General features: G+C 42.6%; 4 protein-coding genes across 15 annotated transcripts in view; 1 reads left to right on the top strand and 3 right to left on the bottom strand.

Moving 5' to 3' along the window:
* Positions 1-2,894, bottom strand: part of UBR3 (ubiquitin protein ligase E3 component n-recognin 3) — a 109,265-nt gene extending 106,371 nt beyond the window's left edge. For 2 of the 4 annotated variants that reach the window (XM_042040828.1, XM_042040829.1), the window contains exon 1: positions 2,375-2,894. In XM_042040828.1, coding sequence (XP_041896762.1) covers positions 2,375-2,820 — 446 coding nt within the window. In that variant the 5' untranslated portion in view covers positions 2,821-2,894. The remainder of the gene's footprint in view (positions 1-2,374) is intronic. The other 2 variants (XM_042040830.1, XM_042040831.1) reach the window with 1 other exon arrangement.
* Positions 2,895-3,364: 470 nt separating this feature from the next.
* METTL5 (methyltransferase 5, N6-adenosine) lies at positions 3,365-23,809 on the top strand. Of its 8 annotated transcripts, none has more exons than XM_042040844.1 (8): positions 3,365-3,836; positions 4,446-4,567; positions 5,194-5,308; positions 5,855-5,916; positions 6,287-6,369; positions 6,650-6,701; positions 7,384-7,433; positions 7,714-8,490. In XM_042040844.1, exons 2-8 carry the CDS (start codon positions 4,459-4,461, stop codon positions 7,840-7,842), a joined length of 600 nt encoding a protein of 199 aa, XP_041896778.1. In that variant the 5' UTR covers positions 3,365-3,836; positions 4,446-4,458; the 3' UTR covers positions 7,843-8,490. The 8 variants fall into 8 exon arrangements, with proteins under 8 accessions (XP_041896778.1, XP_041896770.1, XP_041896771.1 ...); XM_042040836.1 differs by lacking the exon at positions 3,365-3,836 and adding an exon at positions 4,029-4,098 and having other exon boundaries at positions 5,735-5,916; XM_042040837.1 differs by lacking the exon at positions 3,365-3,836 and adding an exon at positions 4,044-4,098 and having other exon boundaries at positions 5,735-5,916; positions 8,380-8,490.
* Positions 8,145-13,807, bottom strand: SSB (small RNA binding exonuclease protection factor La). Its single transcript, XM_042040834.1, has 11 exons — positions 13,733-13,807; positions 12,107-12,210; positions 11,765-11,939; positions 11,512-11,619; positions 11,331-11,431; positions 11,018-11,089; positions 10,892-10,934; positions 10,137-10,277; positions 9,585-9,768; positions 9,280-9,411; positions 8,145-8,605 (listed from the first exon to the last, which is right to left on the bottom strand). The coding sequence occupies exons 1-11, from the start codon at positions 13,796-13,798 to the stop codon at positions 8,508-8,510; spliced, it is 1,224 nt and encodes a 407-aa protein (XP_041896768.1). The 5' UTR covers positions 13,799-13,807; the 3' UTR covers positions 8,145-8,507.
* Positions 17,287-24,198, bottom strand: KLHL23 (kelch like family member 23). 2 transcript variants are annotated; one of them, XM_042040832.1, is made up of 3 exons: positions 22,712-24,193; positions 20,960-21,112; positions 17,287-20,465 (listed from the first exon to the last, which is right to left on the bottom strand). In XM_042040832.1, exons 1-3 carry the CDS (start codon positions 23,922-23,924, stop codon positions 20,155-20,157), a joined length of 1,677 nt encoding a protein of 558 aa, XP_041896766.1. In that variant the 5' UTR covers positions 23,925-24,193; the 3' UTR covers positions 17,287-20,154. The 2 variants fall into 2 exon arrangements, with proteins under 2 accessions (XP_041896766.1, XP_041896767.1); XM_042040833.1 differs by having other exon boundaries at positions 20,193-20,409; positions 22,712-24,198.
* Between the last annotated feature and the right edge of the window lie 1,005 nt (positions 24,199-25,203).

The following is a 25,203-nucleotide window of genomic DNA, read 5'->3' as shown; positions in this document are numbered from 1 at the left end:
CAAAATTTTATCTGAGCAGACAGATGGTAGATAAAGTTTGTAAGTAGGCTCCACATTTGATTCCCTTGCTATTAATAGAAGCCTAGGCTGTAGTGGCCAAGGTTATATCGGGCTAGACACACTCCAGTTTCCTAAGTCCACCATGAAGGCCTCCTAACTTTAACATGAAAAGCATTACCTTCCTAACTGTGCAGTTGATTTGTACACACAAAGTTAAAACACTATCTAAACATGCTGCATTGTAGCAATTCAACAGGTAAAATTCTCTGTGTGTTTGCACACATTAACGTTTTTACATTGGTTTAAGCTTAATTTACTTTGTCTTGCACAGCAAGCAAAGTTTCTAGTTCACTTAATTACAATGGCTTAACATCAGTTCTCATCTACATAAGCAGAAGTGACCTTATGTTAAATGCAGACACCCCATATGCTGTCATGTACTGTCCTCCTTGTATGTCCAAGAGGACTGGAAAATCTACTGCTCAACACTGAGTGCTGCTTCTGAACCAATCATATGTAATTCTTTATCTTTAGTGAGCAAAACTCCTGAAGGGACCTACCTCACACACAAGACAATTTACTCTCAAATTCTACCATTAAAGGTAATAAGTAGGATACATAGAAATGCGAAGATTGTTACTCTCTTGGGGTTTGCATCTGTTTACACTGCAAATTTAACAGCATTTTTTATTTCTTCTTTATTAAAACAGCTTTCTTCAAGAAGAAAACTCTTTAAAATAAGAAAAGACAACTGAGAAAGCTATACACTCTGGGATGAGAGCAGCATCACAAGTCATTACAATATTCAGCCTAAAGTAGTTCAATTTGTGTGCACTCTGTTAAAATCTTGCCACTAAGAGGAGCCCTAAGTCTATTCCAAAATGAAAAGTGGAAGAAGTAGCACTAATTTTTTTTCCTACTTCTCAAGATCAGGGAAGCTCTTACTTCCGTGATGCTGAGGAAAGCAGAATCATCACAGGTTGAAGAAAAACCAATAAAGAAAGAATCACTTCAGCAGTAGCCAGTTGAAACCACTGAAGATTACTGAAAACAAAAGGAGGAAAAAAATCTGCCATTGGAGGAAGTCTATCAATAAGAAAAGATTCCACCAAAAAAGAATGAACAAATGATGAAGGCAAATAGCAAGAGAAAGAAAAGGTGAGAAAAGCATAAGAAGCAAAAACTGAAGCCACCTCAAGGCCTACAGCAGAACAGTGATTACAGATGCAAAGAATCGGAGTCAAGGCAACAACATTCAAGAAACAGAAAAAGCAGAATTAATGACATCTCTTAGTAGAAGTGCAAAAAGAGAAGGAATCTTAAGATGAGTGAGTATCACTCTTAAGTGAGTGATACAGAATTACAGACTAAATTTACAAATCCAAGAAGAGAACCAAGGAAAATATTTTAAAATTTCTGTATGTTCGTAGTGTTTTCTGCTAGGTATGCCACAACTTATGATTCAACAGCATACCATCTCACCCAGGCTAACACAGTCAAGACAGACTATTCCAGAAAGCTTGTCAGAAGAGAATCCTCATTCAAGCACTCCAAAGGGTTATCTAGTGAAGTGTTTAGCTTGCTGGTGAATCAATAGGCACACAAGGAGCTCCAAAAGACACTCAACTGTATAATTTGAAGTTTACTGGCTAGGTATCACCTTCCTCCAGTAACTGGTTGACTGCTCTTTCCTTTCACCATTGAGTACAAATGGGAACAAAGGAGGGTTTAATGAGGTACCCGATTCCTCTTCTTCTTACCAGGCACTTCAGTCTACTCCAGTAGGTCAGAATACAAAAGACCTTCGACTTCCACAAAACCCTGCCCTGTTGTATTCATCCAAGCGTTACTGCATTCCTTGATTTAAAGCTAAGGTGGCAAAATGAACTGCAGACCAGGAAATCACAGAAAAATGGCTCCCTCTTACTCAATCTGTTCACTTTGGCTTATCTGCTCACATGCTCTCCCAAAGTATTTTGACTTCACGGCTAGCTGTGTTAGGCCAAGGCTGCTAGCTGGAAGCTGACAGGTACTGCCTCCCATGCACTCTGCCTTATCAACTTCCCTGAAGGCTGGCACTCGGTGCAAGGGCAACAAGATTCGCATGAGCGTCCTAAAAAAAAGGCACGCACACATCAACAAAGCCCCTTGCCGAACCCCGGCGGACTCCTCGCTCTCAGCCCGTGGTCCGACCCGCAGCCAGCGATGGAGGGAGGCGGCCCAAGGCAGCAGGGGCCTCACTTACTGTCCTCCCGCAGGGCGGCTGCGGGCCGGGGCCGCGCTCCTGGCACAGCCCGGGCACAGCTCTGCCGCCCGCGGGGCCGCCCCCGCCGGCAGGTGCCCGCCCGCCCCGCCGCGGCCGCCCCGCGCTCACCCGGCCTCCCGCATGACGTTGCTGTCGCCGCAGTCGCAGGCGCCCCCCGCCTGGCTCCGGAACATGTTGTAGTCGTGCCCGGCGTGCTCGCCCTGGTGGAAGCACTCAGCGCACAGGCTCATGCAGGGCGAGATCCCGCACGTCCGGCACCGGTAGGCCACGAAGTTGGCGGTCCAAACCAGGCCGCACAGCGTGGCCGGGTCGTAGGCCCGCACGGCTTGCACGAAGCTGTCCCAGGGCTCCCCGCCCGACAGCAGACAGCGGCACCACTCCAGCGCCTCGCCCGCCGCCTCGCCGCCGCCCGGGCCCGCCACCGGGGCCAGCACCCGCTCCAGCAGCGCCCGCAGCTCCGCCGCCGCCGCCGCACCGCTCTCGCCGCCCAGCGCCGTCTTCAGCCGCGCCGCCGTCGCCCGCTTGTCCCTGCTGCCGGCGCCGGCCCCCGCCATGACGGGACACCAAGGGGCCGTTACGGCCGCGCCGAGCTCCGGATCCGCGATCCCTCCGCCGCCCTCGCTCCCCGCCCCGCGGCGCCGCCCTCTCGCGATAGCCGCGGCACCGGCGCCCTGCCCGCCGCCCGCGCCCCCCTCCCGACACCGCCTCTCCCCTCCCCTGACACCACCCTCCTCTTCCTCCGCCCCTGCCCTCCCGCCGCCCTCCCAGCGCGCAGGTGCGCGCCCCGCGCTGCTGACACGCAAAATGTCGCCGCCCGCCGGCCTGAAACTTTACGTCCGTACCGGGGTCCCGGCAGCCGCGGGGAGGGCGCACCTGGGCCGGCCGGCGGCCCCGATGGCAGCGGAGCCCGTTTGTTACTAAGCCGTGCGTGCAGCGAGGCGGCTGCCGTGAGACACCTTGCTGCCGCCGGTGTGTCCTGGCCACAGGGGTCCCACTGGGCTCAGGTGGTGACGGCTTTGAAAGCAGAAGCAACTGCGGGGAATGTGGGAGGCACCTCTGAGGCTTCGGGCTGGCGGTTCTGCGCTAGCTGCCATCAAGCGGCCCCACTGGGGGTGCAGGGCAGCGCCGGGCTCTGGCAGCAGCACCCCGCACCCCGGGGTGTCCGCATAGCCGCGCCCCCAGGTACCAGCGGGTGGCTGCCTGGGCGCTCCCACGAGGAGAGAACGCATTTGGATGCGAGTTACCGTGTTTCACACCCCGATCGGCGGTTCTAAACCTCGATAAATAGATTTTCAACTGTGCAATGGAAAACCTTGTAGGAAAAAAATCTATTCCTAAATGAGAGTAACCTTCCACCCGACAGCTACGGGCCCCAAGGCAGCTGCCTCTCTTCTGGCTTTGCCTGTGTTTTCAGTGGCTGCCTGTCTGCTGGCGGCTTGTCGCGGTTTCAGGTGAAAGTTACTCTTCTCTTAACGACCGCTTTTCCCACCGCACCGGCAGAAATCCAGTTCCTTGCTCTGTCCCTAAGGGCACTCAGGAGCCGGACCACCGAGAAAGCCCGGTCTGCCAGGTGTGTCCTCCGGCGCTTTCTCAGGCACCGCGCAGCGGTGACACGTAAGGCTGCAATAAAATGTCTCGTGCTTATAATACGAGACCAAAGCTCACACTTGTTAACGGAACACGGAGAAGTTCCCTTGCGTCTCATTCCCGCAGGCACCCGTAAGCCCGGGAAGGGGCGGGAAGGGGGCGGGCAGTGCGCGCCGGGGGCGGGCGGCGCGTCGGAAGTGCGCGGCGGCGCTCGGAGCGGCCCGGCCCGGCCCGGCCGAGCTGCGGTGAGTGGGCGCGGTATCGAGCGCGTACGGCGCTGCGGGGCGAGCGGACAGGGTAGCTGGTGGCGGTCCCTGGGCTCGGATCCTGCCCCGGTTAGGGCTGGGCGGTGGGCGGGCCCGGGCGGTAGAAGAGGGGCCCAGGGCCTGAACTCCGGGAGCCGGTGAGGACAGGGGCTGCCGCCGCCCGGGTCCGCGCTCGGTCCCCGTCATCGGTGCGCCGCCAGCTGCGTCCTGGGAAACGGCAGCGTGAAAACACCCGGGAGATGCTGAAGAGGACCAGGGGACTTAAGTATGAAATAAATTAATATTTATTTATATTGTTGTAACTGATTACACATTATTTTCTTTAGTTAAACCATAAACATGAAGAAATTAAAGCTTAAAGAACTGGAAAGCTGTCTTCAACAAGTTGATACTTTTGAAAGTCCAAAACTACTCCTGGAACAGTATCCAACAAGACCTCATATTGCAGGTAGAGGGGACCCACACCACTGTTTTCTCTTTTACTAGTCCTTCATCAGCACTTTTAATTCAAAAAGTTTTTTCTACTGCATTGTCTCCTTTGAAGGCTTTACGCTAAAAGAAGTTAAGAAAGTATATCCAACGTGAATGTGTTTAGTAGTACACTGGTAAATCCAAAAATCAAATAAATTAATTTGAAAGATAATTGCAGAAGCAAGATAATTGCAGAAGCAATCTTAATCTGTAACTGTAGAAGCTGAAATAGAGGTATGTCATGACCCACAAAACCAGTGAAAGTGTACACTTATTCATAGCTTAATTATGCTCTTTTCCATTTTTTTAATCTTTCTGCTGTTTTCCCCCCAAAAAAGTTTAGAGCCATACTTTTTCGACAAGCAATACTCAGAGCTCTATGTGTAATCTCTCCACCAAAGATCCACAGTTTGTAACTCGTGAAAATGTTTTTGACTCTTCACATATAAATGAGAAAGAATTACAGGCAGTGAGAACATCAGTTTAACTAAAGGATTTCCTAATGTAAAATTAAGTTTTCTGAAGGCAGAAACAGCTTTTCTTGATTAATCATGTGCATATTTGATACTATTGACCTGTTTTGTTTGGGTTTTTTTCCCCCAGCATGTATGCTTTATACAATTCACAATACTTTTGATGATATTGAAAACAAAACAATTGCAGATTTAGGATGTGGTTGTGGCATGCTCAGCATTGGAAGTGCAATGTTAGGAGCAGGGTAAGTATTTAATACTAAGTTCTGGTTATATTTTTTCCTGGCATAGAAGAGTAGAAAGTAATATTAAAACATAGCAATGCTGAACTAAACCATTTCAGGTATATAATCTGGTGTATAATCAGGCTATTTACCAAGTTTTGACTGTCAGTAACCATTCATATTGTTAAAGTTGTCATGAATTTGGAAGTCATTTGCTTTCCCCTGAAGCATGAAATGAACACATGAAACTTCCTTAACAGAATTTAGATTTATACTTGAGAAAGGGTAACAGAAGTACTTGAATTTTTATCAGCTCTGAATTTATAATGTATGCTTGTTACATTTCCTAGGTAAAACAAGTTGTGTACACAGATCCCTTACTGTAGAATTTAAACACCATTTTAGTTTGGAGGAGACTAATATGTGACACTTTTCTTTTTTTAATAGATTCTGTGTGGGGCTTGACATAGATGCAGATGCATTGGAAATATTTAATAGCAATATTGAAGACTTTGAGCTCACGAATGTCAACATGGTTCAGTGTGATATCTGTTCTTTATCTGACAGCATGTCCGATACATTTGACACAGTTATTATGAACCCTCCGTTTGGTACCAAGCATAACAAAGGTTGGTAATTGTGACATTTGGTTAGAAATTATTACCAACAAAACAGCAAGGGAAATGCTTTTAATGAAACATCTCCCTTCTTTATTAGTTAGGTATTCTAATTACTTAGTGTTTTGTTCAGCTGGAGTCAGCTTCCTAAGATTAACAACTTCAACACTGTAACTAACAGTCACTGGGATTTGAAATAAACAATACTAGCTATTTCACATCCCTATCATTTTTATTTTATTAAAAGCAATTATGTTTTAGAAATACTTTCTGTACCTTAATGTATTCAGTGCTGTTTCTCAAGTACCTATTATTCCAGAAAAAATTAAGCAGATGTTTGAGCTTCCATTTAACAATTCTAATAATTTCATCATTCTTTTAGGAATTGATATGATTTTTCTGAAAACTGCTCTACAAATGGCAAAAACAGCTGTATATTCCCTTCACAAAACTTCAACACGGCAGGTAAGTTCTTCATTTTAGTAGGGCAAGAATTAACCAGACAACAAAATCGTTGGCTATATAGATGGCTATAGCTTCACTGATTTGCTGACTACTTTGTGAGGTATGTTTGGGGTAAATACTAATTACATCAAATAACTGCAATCTCACATCAAGAGAACTATATGATCTAATGCTTCAACTTGAAAATCAAAAGCACACGAAACTTATTAAGTACAGGGCTGTAGATGTTTATAAAACAGGTAATTTTGAAAGCTCATTTCTGTACTATCTATTATTGCAGCACATTCAAAAGAAAGCAGCAGAATGGGAAGTGAAGATGGAAGTCTTAGCAGGTAATATTTATTTATTGTTAACAGAAAAAAACCTAAACAAAACCCTTTTGTTTTGGGATACTATCTGTAACACTATGAGCCAGTCATAACAGCCTGAGATAAATTTAAGAGTAATTTAACACAGAAATGATACAAGTTTTTTTCTTTTTAGCAGACTTTTTTTTAATTTTTAAAAATTTTTTGCTACCTGCCTAGAATTCAAACAGGCACTTAATAAAGCTCTGAGGAATATATATTGTGTGTAGAATTAGGTTTGTTCCTGGACTAGATTTTGTCTTCAAGCAGAAGAAGGTTCTGCTTCAAAGGGAGTGTTGCTGAAAAAGAAAAGTGAAGCACAGGTCAGTTCTCACACACAAAACAGGCATCCTGTCTTTAGTCACCTAAATATTTTTGACAGTTAAGTATCTTCCCAGTTTTCAGTATCACTAACTAGATGCTTTTTACAGTCATAGAACTTGAGATGCGAAGTTGCTCAAGTGCTTGAAACACAACTGTATTTCAGCCATCCACTTAACTGTCTGATGGGGACAGCTTCAATGTTTAGTCATCATCTAGTGCAAAGATAAAACAAGTATGAGAGGCCACAACAGATGCAGACATTAGAAACAGAAGTACATGGCTGTAGGGTTTAAGTGGCTGGTAATCATCCTAGTCTAACACATATTCTTTATACTGTTCACAGAACTTAGGTTTGACTTACCAGCATCATACAAGTTCCATAAGAAGAAATCAGTAAGTATAAAACCAAACATTACTGAGAAAATATTGAGGTAAAGAAATTCTCCTTAATGAAATTTAAGTTTTAGGGCCATAGGTACTGGATGAAGAACACTCACAGCATTCAGTCACATCATTCCTGTTACTACATTTTGTAGCTGAACAGGGAAAAGAATCATAATGGCAGTCAAAGCTATACACAGATTAAAGCCAGCACTGCAATTAGATGTGATAAAGCTAAGGGTAGCCTCCTTGACTCAATTCCTAATAGCTCTTTGCTCAATCCTGTCTGCAGCTGGGACTTCGACTGAACGAAGTGGTGAAGGCCACAGTAACAAGGATGGTACAGCAGTGCTCTCCTGCAAACAGCTACAGCCAGCTACAGAGCCAGCCTGGGGGCAGCAGGAGGAACTTGGGCACTTGATCCCACTGTTAAAAGATACAGTGGGGACACTAGAGTATGGCAGCCAAAGCCCACAGCAAGTTCCTGGCTACTGCATGCTGGCCTGGAAGCCATGTATTCCCATCCCTTACCATAAGGGAAATGGAGAGGAGACTGAGCAATAGTTGAAGACTGTTAGGTATGTTGAGCAGCAAAGAACAGAAGCTTTAATCAGCTGTTCCTATGCTCTTGGTGACTTGAACTTAAAATTATTTAAGTCTGTCCTTATCTTTGCTACTTCACAATTGAAACATCATACTACATTAACCAGGCTTCAGTAGAAAGCAGTTTTAAGTTCTGAATTTATTACCAGCTGCTATTAAACATAACCACAAGATTACAAAGTCCAAAACCTTTTACATATGAAGGAGATGCCAGAAAAAAAGAGAAGATCTGACAGTATAAACAAAACTATAAATAGAAAAGTTTTCCAGGGTTTTGTGTTAGAAGTAAGCATGCTTCTTAAACAAACAAAAAAAAGCTGTAACCCAGTAAAATGAAGCTTTTCTCTATTTATAGGTTGACATTGAAGTGGATTTCATTAGATTTTCTGCCAAGAAAGTCTTGACTGAGGCATGTCTTTAAAACCTATTGAAAATGGAACAATAAAACCACTAATTTTTAAAATTATTTTATTTATTTGAGTATTACTGATTGCCATCTCCATTTTCTGTTTTCAGTTGTTTTGGTGCAGGTTCTTCCTTTTCTGTTTCCTCTAGTGGTCTCTTCTTGGGACTTGCTGGTTCTGCAAGATTGAATATGTAGTCATGTAGGGTAAAGGAAAGCTTTACCTGAAATCTTCTGAAAAAACCCAAACTCTTCCCACCATGTAAGTTTGAGTCCCAGTTATCTACAGCCACAGCTAGAGGGTTTGCTTATTACTGTGACTAAAGCTTTTAGATGTTCTAAAATACCACATTTAAAGAGCTTCATCCCTCCACAGCAGGAGGGCAGGTAAGAAAATGAAGGAGTCGAATATATGAGGAATAGGGTTCACTGGCTAAGCAGGTGCTACATATAATGAACAGAAGCTTAGCTCTTCCTCTGCTCCAAGCTAAAAACTGACACAGGCAGAACTATTAAGTCTTCTCATATCTTTAAGGGGGGAAGAAAAGCACCACTCAAGAGCCTGGGTCTGTACAGTTGTGTAATGTTGCTGACAAGCATCATCTTTCAATGCATATGTTTTAAACAGCCGTGCAGTCTAGCCTTACCTATCTAGTAATTACCTTAATATGCTTTTTGGACAGTTGTGGAAGGAATCAAGCACAAGTCTCTTAAACTTACTGATACTGACAGGAGGGCAGAAATGCTACAATGCAGAGCCAAATCTGAAACACTTGTAAGAAACATGAGCACATGGAGCTACTTTCTGTGAAAGTACTGAATAAGCTGCATCTAGTGCACAGAATGACATACCTGGTTTAGTATCATTGTCACCATCTTCTTCGTCATTCTCAAACTTTATTTTCTTGCCCTGAAACTGTATTTTTCCTTTTTGTGCACCCTGAGGTATCTTTCCCCCTCTTCCTTTTCCTTTAACTTTGCGCCCTGCGGAGATACAAGATCAGGCACTTTGTATCATGTATCGTTTAATCAGCAAGCTTCAGGGACTGCTTTACAGTTAACATCAGTATGTACGATATATTCACTACTTAAGAGTCAATTTCACACATCAATTCTAGGACACTATAAAGACTTAAAATAATAAAAAGAGAGGGAACCTTTTGTTTTCTGTTTCAGCAATTCCTGCTGATCTTCCAGTATTTTTTTCAGAGCTTCTTTCTCTGCATCTCCTTCTAGCACTTCCCATGAAACATCCTTGTTCCGGAGCTGCAAGTTTCCATCATGTGCTGCTTTGGCTTTTTCCAGAGCTTCTTTGGCAATATCCTTAAACAGGATAATTCCCTAAAAAATAAGAGTAGCATTTGCATCTTAATCTTACTACCAAAACATTCAGCTAGAATGATGAACAACATACCCTGCTAAGTGCCTCAGCAAATTCATTACTCTTGTATGATTGTAAAACATGTCTAGACTGAAGCAAAGCCCTCAGACTGTCCTAATGAACATTCTCAGTTTTGACCTTATCAACAAACAAGGCTGGAACCTTTATCTGTTCTTTTGAAGAAAGTTAAGGGAATAATTTAATTTTCTAAATATTCTGCAATTTCACAAGACAGTAACTTACTTGATAACATAAAAGCACAAACATTTAATCATTCATTTTCAAACTTCAATACAGAGAGCGTAAGTCCTTGTCTAAGATTACTCACCTCCTTTGCACCTCTGACAAAGTGTATCCACTTGATTTCTCCATGACCAGAAAATACCTCATGGAGATCTTCTCTGCATGTCTGGTCATCTAGATCACCAGAAAACTTCAAAAGACATCCTGTCTTTTCTTCCAGAGACTTCTAAATTAAATTTTAAAAACCCACATTTTCATTGAAGAGTCAAGCTTGAATATTCATATTCCCCCCTCAATCCTATTAACAGGACAGTGATAAATAAGCTATTGAAGTTACAGTAATTCGAGCATTTTTCCTACATAATCTAGTTCTGCTGATGTCCAAGTCTTGTACAGTGTGTCCCTCCTCCTTTTTTGACGTTTTCTTTGCTTACTATGATAAACTTATGTGGAACTTAAGACTCCTTTCACATAGGAATTACACTCAAAATTTTACAAAACAGCTTTCTGAAGGCTGATACCTCAGGTTGAAAATTTATATAATACTAATTAAATCCTTAACAGATCCTTTAAATACCACAGAAGAACAATCATCTTAATGGTGCATTCAGGATCACTCTGAACAGGCAAACATGCCTAATAATGTAATTTCAGGACATGAGCCTTTAAACAAAATTAGTCTATTGAAAATAAGATTAAAACACCAGGACAAAACAGTCTTACTGTAAGTTAGTTGGAAAAGCTGAAATTACTTTCTAGAAGGTGCTCTATATTACAGCATTTCAAACAGAATATTCCACATTAGCTCTACAAAATGTAGGTAATTTAAGAAACCCATACCATTTCAGCATCTGCTGCTTGTTTCTGCTTTTCTTCTTTTTCCCTGTAGAGAAGTTAAATTAGTTATAAGTCAGTTCAAGCATGGTCAGGCAAGCAAAACACACGCTTCGATTGACAATGACTTACTGTTTAGCTCTTGCTTTCGCTTCTACTTTGTTTTGTTTCCTTTCTTCATTCTTCTTTGTACAATACTCCTCCCTTCAACAGAATATAAGCTAAGTTAATATAATTTAAAATATTCTGTTATAATTAGTTTGCAAAACTGCAGTAGACATGAAACAGTTGAAAATAACTTTGCCAAGTTGAGATGCTAAGTCTCCAAAAGGTACAGCTATCGATGCCTGTACAACAGTGTAGAAACTCACAATTCTCAGGTCAAGCCAGCTTCTTGTGTAAATCCACCCCTGACCACCATTAGTTCATATATCAGTTGACTTACTTGAAAAGTACTATCAGCTCCGTGTCTTTGTACTTTTGATTTGGTATCTCTGTGAACTTCTTAGCAGATTCAACACTATCAAAAACTGCAAATATTGAGCCCTGTTAAATGATAAGAGATATTGTTATGGTAATTGAACAAAATTCCAGGAGGGATCCCTGGTCTAAATGTTCATCATTACCTTAAACGTTCTCTGCAATGTTCTCCTCATTTGAATATTTTCAACTGGACCTTTATCTTCAAGCCATTCTTTGATATCATCAAGAGTAGCATCTAGTGGAAAGCCTTTCTGCAAGATAGCAATGAGCTTCAATTATATGCCACAAACTCTTAAAAATTATGATCTCTACAGTATGAGTTAATTCAAGCTTTACTCAGCTGGTTATCAGTCAAAGTCATGCAGGACAGCACAAAGTAAAGAAAAATTTACTTACAACATATACAGATCTGTTTTTAATTGCAGCCTTATACTGGTCATTTAATTCAGGAAGGGGTTTATTTGGAGATCTTCTGATTTTAGTTTTGTCTTCATTTATTTCCATTAAACCAGTCTTGGATTTTCTTAGTGCTTCTACAATAACCCCAAAATCTTTTGAAAGGCGACTTAACCTATTGAGTAGGCAGACACAGGTTATTACAAATACCCAGGCAAAGCTGAAGCCAGATGTTAAAACAGCGATGGGAATTGTACATGCACATCAGGAACACTTGGCCCCAAATAGACAGAGGTAGCTGAAAGTTACTCTTTTATCCACATTAACTGTACTTTGTTTTACCTGTTGAATTTGATCATTACTTCTAACGGTACCCAGCCATCATCTAGTTTGATCTGTTCCTTTAGAAACTTGTCTCTTGGTAGATTGTGATTGCCAAAATAGTACTGCAAAAAGGAGGAGAGGGGAGAAACATGTGTCTTTTAATTTTCAGTCTTAAAAGCTCATTTTCATCTAACAGCTTACTGCGGTAGATTGAGACATACCAAAATTAATTAATCTGAACAATTATGAATTCTGAAATTATTACTTCCTGCTTTAATGTCATACTTTGGCAAAAGTTAGCTGCAATGTGTAAGCTGTAAAAACAAACAAAACCACCAGAAACAAATCCCACAAAACCCCAAACAAACAACCCCACACCGCGCAGTGCTTCATCCAATGGAATTAAAAAGGCAAAGATAGATTACAATTTTGTTTACGAAAGGAGGAAAGCTTATTCTGTTAACATGATAAGCATTCATCACCCTGGTCAAGCTCTGCACAGTCAAAAGTCAAATTTGTCAGCAACAGATCCAGGTTGTACTCCTTACTTAATAGATATGTATGCAAGAATATTATATTTGCACACTGAAAAATCATACACATAGACTAGAATTTCTAGGTCTCATCCAAGAAAACACCATAAGATAAATCATTATTTTATACTTAATCTTTAATTTTATTTAATTATTATGTTCTTATTTCAGTCTTGTCCAGCATGGGAAGACAATTCAGTTCAAGACAAGTTAATCAGATTCTTTCCCTGACTAGCAGTCATCTACCAAAGGTAAAATACTTGAAACCGTAAGTTGGAATATTCTCACCAGTATTGTGGTGCTTTAAAAAGTCAGTGCAAGTTTTACAACAGTACCTCTTCCTCTAGTACATCTCAAACTCACATTACCAAAACTCTAGTTTTGTCAACTGTTTATATATAACAAACAAACAAACCGTAGAGATTGAGGAATGTCTGTGGTTTGTTTGTTATATATAAAAAATGGCTCCATATGGTAATGGGCATTCACGTGCAGCTACATTTTTGTCCTTCAGGAAAGCAGTTTTGTTCTAGATGCCCTTTAAAGCAATGGGCTCAGGTTTTTTGTTGTAGGGTAACCCTTCAAGCCTCTAGAGAGACAGAGTTAATCCAAAGTAGGTATGTGAATTTAGTTGTAATTTATAGCAATAAATTACAAAGCAATAAATCACAATAGCAAGTTATGCAATGTGCTAGTATTTTGACCAGCAGAGATTCCCAAGTAGGAAGATGTTTTTCCCCCACAAAAAGTAAGGCACATAGAATTAAAATGTACTCTCCTCCTATTTGCACAGGTAGAATAACCCCAGCAAACATGGTAGTAAATTGTTTAATGATGCATTCACTTGCTATAGCACCTAAAATGCTAACAAATTAAACTTCTGTTTTTAAATGGTGTTCTTACAAGCAACTCTAGACAAGTATAACTTCCAACTTAAACTACAATTCTATCTTAAAGTATTAAATACCTGTTACAGACTTGTGACATTTTTTAAAGAGCTGAAGATTCAAGTCTAACTCCCCATAAAGTTAACTTCCCATTAGCCAAGCCTCTGCCAATGAATGCCCCCAAAACACCTCAGTCCAGATCCCAAACTATAAATTGAACTTACCTCAATTTGCTGACAGATTTTGCTTTCCAAGATAGACATATTTTCACCATTTCCATTTTCAGCCATTTTCACCAGCTGTTTTGAAGAGAATACAGAACAAAAGCACTAAGTTTTGAATAGTACTTTCTATACTTTTATATTCATACTAGTACTTTTATATTCATTGCATTTCACTGCAGCCTCATCTAAGGGTAACAGCCAAGTTCATTAGCCATACATTACACCTGTGAAGCAACTATTAACATGACTGCAGAACTCCAACAGGAATCTATGAAACAACTGGGGGAAAAAACCACCTCACTTCGGTTATTAAGGCAGTGTTTGGCATTCAGCAGTCAAGATAAATTTTAAAAATGCTGGCACTTCACAGCCTTGTTATTTATCTTTTTCTAGGCACAGATCCTCAGTTCATAACAACAGCAACAAAACTGAGAGCAAACAACATTTGTTCATTAAGTCAAATCCAGCCTCTCATCACTAAGCAAAACATCAATAACAAAAATGTTCAATTCCTACATAGGTATAATGAGAAACATTTCTGAAGTTTCTGTCTCATGCTTAGTCTTTGAAAGTTCACAGAACTTACTGGAGGAAGGAATGAAAATATCTGCATTTACTGATACATCCTAAAGATGTCTAGTTCTCTCCTTTACAAATGTCTCTTCATTGCAGTTCTGACTGAACAGTGAATCAAGTATCTTTGATAACACGTAAGACATTTTAACTTGGAAGTAACTTTACTTAACTGGCAGCAAGTATATAATCCCAGTACATCAGATGCAGTCACTAAGAAGCAGCTACTGGCCAGAAAATTAACTGGGATCAGACAATTTCTATCTAGTTGCTCTTAAGATAGCATGTGAAGATTAATCCTTGAGGAAAAAAATGTAGCTTTATGAAGCTGTCAGAAATTAGTTTGAATTCAGTTTTGAACTATGAAGCACAGATTTCTTCTTTCTCCCTTTGCACACTAACACACTCGTTAAATCCGGCTACAGAACATAAAGCAGTTTCTTGGTCCCATTACCGCAGTTCATAGATCTGTGATCACAAAGGCTGCTGGTGAAGATGGTTTTGCACTCATGTCTTGCATGGTTTATTGGGAGATGTAACCATACACTTTCTGCTCTTCTGCCACTTGCAGGGCAGTTACATATTTCAGAGCATCAAGATGACTGGCAACACTAAAGCAGGGAAAACTCCCCCGAGGTGCCCTTGTTACAGGAAATTATGTTCTTCATCAGAATACTCAGTTGGCAGCCTCACCTTCTTATTTTAGTAGTTTAATTCCCCAGTAATTGTTCAGCCTACTGCAGTCTGCAGTATTCCCATTTCCTCCTCTTCCTGATCTCAAAGCTGTATTCAATCCTTGGACCTACATGTAGTTCTTTGGCACTCACAGCCTTGAAATATGCATCCTGGTCTCTACTGCTGTGCTTGCACCTGTACCTAACACTGTAACACTCTTTAAAGCATGACTGCAGCAAGTGTTAGTTGCCAGCTATGCTGAGTATGATCTGTTTGTCTAAAAAGCACTTTAGAAAACCCAGGCCAGAGCACCCAAGCTGAGAGTTGCAGTTACTTCAGAGATGTCCCACATGAGCCAGCCTGACTACAGGAGACTGACACTTCACCACCATTCAGGTGCTGGTACTGTCATAACACCCAACTTGTGAGAGCAATTAAGTGTTCTATTTTACATTATACCCAGTTTGGTCTAATTTAATGGCAAACTATAGAGCAGTCTCGGCTTTTTCCATGGGATCAACTAACTGACCACTATCCCAGTCTGCCTCTGCCCAGGTACCAAAATACCCAGAACCAGCAACTCAGTTTCCACATAAGGCTCAGCTCCACTGTTAAGAAGAGAAGAAAACAAAGTCTACTTCCTTAGCAGTGTTTTCAACGTTAATACCAAAAAGCATGAACCAACACAAGCCTTAGGACACATCCTTTAGAATAAGTCTTCCACGTGGAACTTTTTCTAAAAAGCATCCTTTCAGCTGCAAGTAATAAACTGTAGGCAAGACTAAGAAAGACTCAAGCTTGCCATGCATGGAATTCAGTTCAGCGATTGAGCTCTAACCTATTTAGAACAAAAGCAGAAGCAGCCTTCTAATGTAAGAGAAATTCTAGCCTTCTCTGCACATGCTCACTTCAGACTCTTTAGCTCAGTCATTTGGCACAGGACAACTTCCAGATCAATAGTTTTCAGTTGCTGTGCAGCAGTGAAGACTCCAATGAACAGCAATCACAGTCTGAACTGCATACAAAATTCTACAGAAGATTTTAAGGGCTTCCTTAATAAACTACATTAACTTATTCCTTTCATATGCCAGAAGTCTGTATCAGTACCACACAAAACAAAAACAGGTTAAAATGAAGCAAGGAGTCATTGAATTTTAAGTGGAAAAATGACAGTCAAGCCCCTTAACTAGAACAATTAGATACCACACTGTATTAGCTAGATCATCCCAAAAGAACTCTGAAGTAGGTTTTCCTCTTACCAGCCATTTAGTTTCAAGCTCTGGACAAAATTTACTTGCAGGCTGATTCTACCATTAGTGTAATACAGTAAAAGGCGTTTTTTAAATAAGAAAGCTTCCCCAGTAAAGTAACATGGAACTGTTACTCATATTATGCCTTGTTCAGGAGCCCCTGCATAAGAGGTCTGAGCCTGGTTATTATTTAAGGGTAAGGATTAACTACAACCACACATTTTCACAGATGTTACTTAACAGTTGTTTTTTGAGTAGAATCAGTGCAATATAGGAAAAAAAATTCTTACAAGAATTATTTAAGTAATTGACATATCGGTCCCCTATAGTGTGCTAGGAGACCATCAGCTTGCTGTTGACACTTTTACACGCCTGCAGCGGCAACATACCCCTCTTCAGATACCTAAGGCGCCGCGGCCAAGGCTCCCGCCCGGCGGACACCTCTGCCCGGCAGGAGAGGGAGCGCTGCCCTCGGGCTGGGCCCGGGCCCCGGCGGCGGGAGCGGTGCCGCCGGCTCCTCTTCCCCCGCAGCGCCCGAGCCCCGCAGCGCAGCACACACCGAGCGCCGCGGGAAGCGCTGCCGGCGGGAAGTGACCGCAGTGGTGGCGGAGGCACGGCCGGGCCCGCTCCGCGGCTCCGCCGGGGCAGAGGCGGCACGTGCTCCCCCGCTCCGGGAACCCTCCCTGCCTCCCGCCCGGCCCGGCCGCCGCGCCTCGCCGCCAGCCCTGCCCCGGCGCTCCTCGGCAGGGCCGATCCCGTCGGGACACGCCCGAGCAGCGGCGCCGCCCGGGAGCCGCCGAGGCCGGGAGCGGCCCCACACGAACCTGCGCGCTCAGGCCCCGCTCCGCCGCTCCAGAGACCGCGAGTGGGCGCCGCGCGGCCCAGCAACCCCAGCGGCCCGCCCGCCCCTCACGTGGGCGCCACTTCCGGGGCGGGGCGGGGCCCTGGAGCGGCGGGAGCGGCCGTGGGGCCCGGCCCCATCCACGGGCACCTCTCCGCATCCTGTTCACACTTTGTGTTCACAGCTTTTGCGCACTGAACAGAAAAAGTAACAACTTGAATTTGTACAGGGGTGGTATATTTACATTTATTAAGGATTCCAAGCATTCAGTTAATTACTACAGATGTACTGTGGACATCTATAGCGCTACAAACACGGGGATTGCACAAGTGAAAATTTTAAGAAACAGTGTTGACTTTACAACTGATTTGACTTCCAAATTACTTAATTTTCTACTTTACAAGTGAAACAGTAAAACAGTGTCTACCATAATACAGGTCCAATAGCACAATAATTCAGTGTTTACATTCAACTATTTTTTTAAACATATCACACAGATGGCTAAGAGATTCCCTGCTCTGACCTTCCCACCTCCTGTAGGTTTCTGACTGGAGATCAGAATCCCTTTTCCTCTTGCTGAATTCATTTTCTTGCCTGTGCCCAAGACCTGATTGCAACACACTTTCTTGGGATGTGCTACAGACACGAGTTAATTTAAAAGAGCATTATAGGTTATTGTGAAAAATAGCACCAGTTGAAATTTAACCACGAGTCTGAACTTAATCTTCTCTCCATTTATTCTTATGCATTGAAAATATCTGAAAAACTAGGATTTAAATGAAGCATAAGCAGTATGCTTATGCCAGACCAACAAACACTCTCCTGATATGGGAGAACTAAAGGCTTTTTTCCACTTTGCACTTAACACTGAGGCCAAAAAGCAGCATTCACTCTCCTGCAGGTTGCCCAGAGGGACAAAGCAGAGTCCAGCTTCCAGTGCCTGTGCTCCAGCCCTGGAACAGCACTGTCTTTCACCAACATCAAGCACCTAGTTTGGAAGCAGTTGACAAGTGGATGCTGAGGGGTTTGGTTTTCTTAGTCCTCACCTTGTTCTTAGATCCTTTCACTGACCCGTGACTGTTGATGACAGGATACAGGCCAGAATGAATCTCAAGGCCAACCACAAGCAGCTGTTCTGTGTTCGTGTTTTTCAACAAAAATGAAGCTTCACGGCTACATAATTTGCACTGAAAAATTACGTACACATGTTGAGTTCACTGTGGTTTCATTCAATACAAAGATCACTTTCATGTTCTTGTGATGTTGTCCTTTAAATCTCTACCTGCCCTTGAGCAATTCTAAGGTGTGGAGATTTCCAGAAGAAACAAATTCACTTTATTTCTTTTGCCCACCTGTTTGGCCTACGCATTTCAAACAGCCTTGGGGTTCAATTCTCCACACCTCTTTAGAGTTTGGAGTTTTTAAACAAATTACATTGGATCCTTAAATAGCTCTCAGTGGGATGGGTAACAAAGCAAAACACTGAACACACACACGAGCTTCTGACATAGTGAGGTGACATACAAAAACATCAAAAAAAGAACGGTACATATACACCACAGAACTTCACATCAAAGCTCAGAGTTGAGTGCCACCTGCTGCCAGCAGTCAAATGCAAATCAGAAATAGCATAAAAATGTGAAAGAGTTTTTTAAAAATTTTGAAAATGTTTATGATCAAGCAAAAGAAATATTATAAACTCAGAGCTTACTGCTTGGAAAAATCCTTTCTTTGTATCTGAGAAATCCAATAAAACCAAAATTTCATTTTAGGTGGCAGTGCTGGTGTGGGAAGTTCCCATCACGCCCTACAGCAGCCCTGTGTTGTCCCTACCTCTCACACCAATGTCTAACAGCTGTTTCTGCAGTCATTTTATGAACTGGATTGGGGGATCAGTGCTAAAAGAGCCTCTATGTTCCTCAAAGTGTTTCTTCATTTGGATCACTGCTATCAGGCCACTCCAAGCGTGATCTTTAAATCACAGTTTGTCTGTAAATCACTTTACAAAAATCCACTTTCTACACAGAATTTGAAGATCCTGTATTAAGTTTCAAGAGAAATAATAAATAAATCTATCCTATAGATGATTTTTTTCTTCATCCATAACATACTTTGACAAGTTTCTTTAGCTGTTACCTTTGCTCAAGTCACAGTTTAGAAAAGGTCAAATGGTATTAAACAAAATTGAGAAGTTTGAATTTCAGGGGGATTTTAATTTTCCCATCTCTCTCATGTCCTCCTTCCATTCCACATAGGCACACATCTTGAATTGCTACTGAAAAAGAGTTAACACATTAAGGCTTTTCTCTGAACACTCCTCCCCCCAAAAAAACCCAAACTACAAACATCTGTGCATCAGCCAAAGATCCCATTGCAAAGCCTTGCAGAGTCTTTTTTCATTTCTCATTGGCAATGTCGAAGTGGGTGTGAGAATGGCAAAGAGAGTACTTTTCTCAAATGCCCTTGTACTTCTGGAAAACTAGTGGAGGTTTTTGGCTTGTGCTCTGGGGCTACTACCAACATTTCTTCCCTCACTCCTAGCACAAGCTCTTCTTTGCTCTGGCACTTGAAGGTAGAGTTGGAGGCATCCTGTAAATGTCCATTTCTGAATCTGATAACTTAGTTATCCAAGTGATATTGCTCTGTATATACCATACACTTAGCTTGTGTCAATGATCCATTTTTACAGCTACCTTCAGAATACAAAGATTTCATCCTAAGGCCAGTAGTCCTTAGAACTGGATTTTGTTTGGCTTTACTCATCTTAGCACCAAGTCATAGTTTCACCCAGTGATTAACAAAAACAAGTCCATTTTTCACAGTAATTTCTATGTAGCTGCACAAAGTATTATAAGACAGTAATTTTAGAACTTCCATGATAAAGAATGATTGGACTGAAAAATAAATGGAAATCTTGTTACCACATTTGTATTTCTGAATTATTTAAAATGAGAACAAATTATATCAAGTTATTAACAATGTGTGCTAAGAGATTGTATTAGACAACTCATCATGAGGTAATCAGTACTGTTATGAATACTGCATCTACTGTTTTCTGTAACATCAAGATGAAAATTAAATGCTTACACATTATACACACAGACACAGCCATGTGACCGCATAGCGCTGGGAAGATTACCTACTGCTTCCCATTTATTCAGTTCAGGGTCGTATTTCTCAATGCTCTGCAGGTATGTTCCTTTTGAATAGGAATATCCTCCTGTTACATAGATGCATCCATTCATAACCACCGTGCCACACTCCATCCTTCTCTCCATCATGTGAGCCATCTGCTTCCACTCGTTTTGCTCTGGGTCGTAGCGGTCCGTGATCGTGGTCTGTCCACCCACAAAATAGATCTTGTTTTGTAATGTAATTGAACATAATCCGTATTCTTCAGAAAGAAAGGAATACAGTACAACTCAGCATGATAACATTAACTTAAGCTGCAAGTACATGACAAACATTGGGCACCACTGAGGGCAGCTGAGTGCCCTCATTGAGCTTAGGAGACACCTCAGGATTTTCTGCTACACAACAGCACCAGTACTCAGTGAAAATTGCTTTAAAAACTTACTGTTACCAGATGTTAAAATGAATATAAATTATTTTTGCCAAATGCCAATGAATAGTTAGATTTTACAGAAAGTTACAATATTTAATAGAAAGTGGACATTCCTTAATTCAGTATTTATATAGTGATTTCTGTAGAATAGATGCTTGAAGAAGGCCTTCCCTTCCATTTTCAGAGTCTGGAAACAGCCCTTACTGCCCTACAGGCATTTCTTTTTTTAATTAGGAATATGCCAAAAACCCCTAACTGGGCTTAAGGACTCCCAGATACAAGTAATCAAATCAAGCTCTACGTTTGTCAGAGAAATTATTTACCTGGATGTGGACTTGTGGTGACTATACTCCACTCATTGCTACCTGAATGATATCTCTGGATTTTATCATAGGTGCAGCTTCCCCTGTACCCATAGTGACCTCCAGCGACATAGATGACTTCATGCAGGACACAGGCAGTGGCATTTCCAACACCTGTACACAGTGTGAAAGTCAAACATGAGTTCAGACTGCGTGTAACGGTCTCTTTCATCCATAATTCCATTTCAAATGATTTGTTAATATTTTAGAGTGAAATTATGCTTGCAAGTATTTAACTGAACATGAATAAAATAGATTTATCAAGATATCAGCATAAGTCAAGAACGACTAAATAAAACTGCAATAACCAATACATATTGCACATAATACAGCCACACAATAGTTCATGGGATTTTTTAGGCAGTAATTAAAGTCACATTGTCTCACTGGTTTTGGAATAGGGAATTAGTTTCATTATTTCACTAAGTTAAAGAGATGGTAAAAATATCACTTAGATGACAAGAGCAAAGACAATGGGAGTTGAGATTGTTCAGTGTCTTGGGGTATCTTTTCTGACACTTTTAGTCATTCTTATGGTATTACTAATTAAGCTATTGCATAACCAAGGACACAAACAGAATGGAGCCATGTTAACGCTGTCTTTAGGACAACAAAATGAAATAAAGCAAAGTGGGATCTGAGCACCTAAGTAGTTTCACACTTATGAAAACTGGGCAAAACAACTGCATAGAATATGTAGCTCACAGTATTAGCATGGCATTTCTACTTTTGAAGGAAATAAAAAGAAAATAGTAGCAATGTCTGAGAAAAAGATACAAACAATGGAGAAAGTTACAAAAGTCTGCTTTTTTTCTTTTACATATACGTCCAAAAATTCTCTTGTACATAGAAAAATACTATGTTGCATCAACTTACAGTATACTTTTATAATTAAATATAAATATTTGCATTCATTTATTTAACATTTATTCATTTATAAAAACATATGATAAAATGTATAATTGTAGTGTTGCCATTACTGTTACAAAATAATCACTTACAAAATAAGTCTGAGTTGGAAGGGACCCAGAAAGATCAAGTCCAACTCTTAAGTGAATGGCACATACAGGGATCAAACCTGTGACCTTGGCATTATTTAGCACCGTGCTCTGACCAACTGAGCTCATCTCAGAGTCAACACCCTTTGGTTAGGCTGGGATTCGTACATTTTAGTAGATCACTGCTTTGGCTACTAGGAACAGGTATTAGTGCTTTTCATTATCCTCACACTAAAGATTAAACAAAGGATCCTGAACAGATGATAGACAGAAATAGGAGGGAACTCCATGCAAGAAGTTTTAAATTATGATACCTTTATAAATTACTTCATGGAAAATCTTATATAAATATAACACAGTCCCTTTATTGGAGCTTGTTCTTTGATCATCTACTGAATGGACTCTAATCCTGGGTAGTTTTCTGATTTCTCTCTTATTTGAACAGAAATTTTACTCTTGAAAGAAGGCGAAATTAAACTGAGACTACCACTGATTCCTCTACGCACTGTTCTATGGCACAACCCAGCACAGCATTTGGATGTTTGCAGTCATTTGGCTAGGGAAGACCTGAACCAAAGCCCACTAACATTAACAGGAGATTTCCATGGACTTCTCTAGAACTTGGATCAAACCCTAAATATTTCCATGGCACTTAAAAATGGCAAATACAAAAGAATCAACATTGGAGGCAGACACCATACAAAAGTTTACCTACCTTTGATCATGTTTGCAATGGGAAGCCATTTCTGTATCAAAGGATCATAGAACTCAGCTTCTTGGACTGGAGCTCCCTTTCGGTACCCTCCCAATGCATAAATGCAGCCACTCAAAGAAACTGCGCAGTGGTAATACCTTGCATCAAGCATGGGGCAGCCTTCTGTCCACTCATCTTTCTCGCTGTTATATATCCACACGGTGTCAAGAGCTTCAATACTCTCTGTTCTGTAACCTCCTGTCACATATATGTCTGGTCCCAAGCTAGTGACCCCATAGCTCTCTCTGGTGTGATCTGGCATCTCTGTTCCCTGGACCCATGCATTGGTTAAAGGATCCCAAACATGCACTTCTGATAAGGGATGCCAATAATATCCTCCAATCACATACATGGCTGCTGTGGATCTTCTGGAAAGACCTTTGGGATTAAGGTTCAGGGCATTGTATACGAGTGACCTTATCTTACTGTCATTGAGTCGGCATTTTTTTTGCAGGCTTAAAGCTGACCTCAAATACACATTATCTAAGTCTACTTTGATGCAGCTCAGCACTTCACAGATGTCTTCAATTCTTCCTTCCACATTGTGTGCAACCCACTTAATGACAGCTTCAATGGCTGCCTCTTCTTTCTGAACATTGAGATTCTCTCTGGAAAGAATATAAGAGAGCTTCTCCTTGCCAATGTCCAGAAACTCTTCCTGCTTCCACACTTCTTCAAACTGCCATAACAATATCCTTCTGGACTCTTTCTCTAGCTCTGAGCAGTCGTGGTATTCAGCAAAGGAGTGCATCCCAATGCAGTTGTCAGTATCTAAATGCCTTACCAGAAACTGCTCACAGGCTTTCTTTACTGACACGAACTGGAGCAGGTCTGCAGCCTGGAGTAGGCTTTGGACATTTCTCTTTGTTATATGGATCTGTGATGTGTATGCGTAATTCACGAGAGCTTCCAGTACTGCATGGCTGAGTCCGGGAAGGCTGATCTGGTTTTTTGATTTCTCTTTCATATCAGCTGTGAACATGGCTTTAAAATAACAGCTGCAGGCTGCCAGGGCAGCTCTGTGGCAGTGGAAGATGACCCCCGAAGCGCACTGCAGGGTGATGTCGGTGAACAGTCCGTCCAGGTAAAACGCCCGGAACGCCTCCAGGAAGCCGGCGGGGTGCGCGGAGTCCTTGTAGAGGTACGCGTACTCCTCCTGCGCGGCCGCGGCCATCGCCGTGCCCCTCAGCTCTCGCCCCTTTGTCCGCGCCGCTCCCCGCAGCCCGGCCGCCCTCCGGCTGCGGACCCGCCCGGGCTGCCCGGCACGACGCTTACGCCCGTGCGGAGCGCGCCCGCGGCCAGCGGGGCTCCCAGCCCGCGGCGGCCCGTGACCGATTTTGGAAGAGCCACTGCGGGGGGGAGCAGCGGGGCCGCAGCGACAGCTCCTATTTTGGTGCCCCGGCCGGCCCCCCCCGCGCACCCCTCCGCGAGGCCGGCGGGCCCGGCGCCCGGCCGCGGCTCCCAACCCGTCCCCCGCCCGCCCGCTCGCCTTGGGAGGGTCCGGCCCGAAGCGCTGCCGCCGCCGCCCAGGCGCTCCCCACCCCGGGGCAGGGGTTAAGGCTGTCTGCGTTGGTGACAGAAGGCCGGCCGTATTAGGGACAGGAGCAGATGCCTGGGGAGCGTCACCAGCTCGGTGTCACTCAGCCACACAACAAAGCGAGGGGCCTCGGCTGCCGCTGTCAGCGACCTGAAGCCGCCTCTCGCAGGGGCGCCCCGCGCTCCCAGGGCGCTTGGAGGAGCAATACTGGGAAGAGCAGCAAGCTCCAAGGGCTCCCGCATTACTGGCGAGCAGGAGTCGAAAGGGAACACCCAGAGCTCTCCCCAAACTCCTGAACCTGGCAAGATGCAAAGAACAGTCACAAATTATGCCCACAAACAGATTCCAACTATAAGTAAATTTTTCAGGAAGAAGGCTATATTAGCTTTTAAAACTTCTGAAAATGTGATTCACAATTTAAGAAGTAATTTTCTTCTCTGCTAGCAACACCTTTTCTTTATTTGAAACACAGCATCCTCTGGGTTCAAGCAGCTGTGGGGTCTCCTTCATCTGCAGTGGGGTTTGGATCCTTTAGATCCAGCAGCCAGGCTCTCCCTGCCCTGCCACAGCTTTCTTTCCTAGATTGAAAGAACTGCCAGTAATTTCTCCTACCAAAAGGAGGTGAATATTATTTATTATTAGCTAAGTGCCAGCAATACCCAAAAGGAGAAATTTTGAGAGTTCCCACTCAACACAGATGAAAAAGCATCATATTTTTCTTTTAATTACTGGTGGTATTTCCGCCACAATGCCCAGCAGAAGTATGAACTAAGGAAATCCAAACAGGAAAGGGTATATGGTCATACCCCTCTGCCATCCTTCCTGCCATGCTAACCCTGCAACAGGATTCAAACTGGCCCTTGGCCTTTACACAGTAACATGAGACAAAAAAATAGTGATCCAAACTAACAAAAAA

This window comes from Corvus kubaryi, unplaced genomic scaffold (genome assembly GCF_017639235.1).
Source record: "Corvus kubaryi isolate FWS band 111438036 unplaced genomic scaffold, C.kubaryi_AGA036_p1.0 37396, whole genome shotgun sequence".
Classification (NCBI taxonomy): Eukaryota; Metazoa; Chordata; class Aves; order Passeriformes; family Corvidae; genus Corvus; species Corvus kubaryi.
The sequence above is the reverse complement of the archived record's forward strand: the minus strand, read 5'-3'. Positions and strand labels throughout refer to the sequence as shown.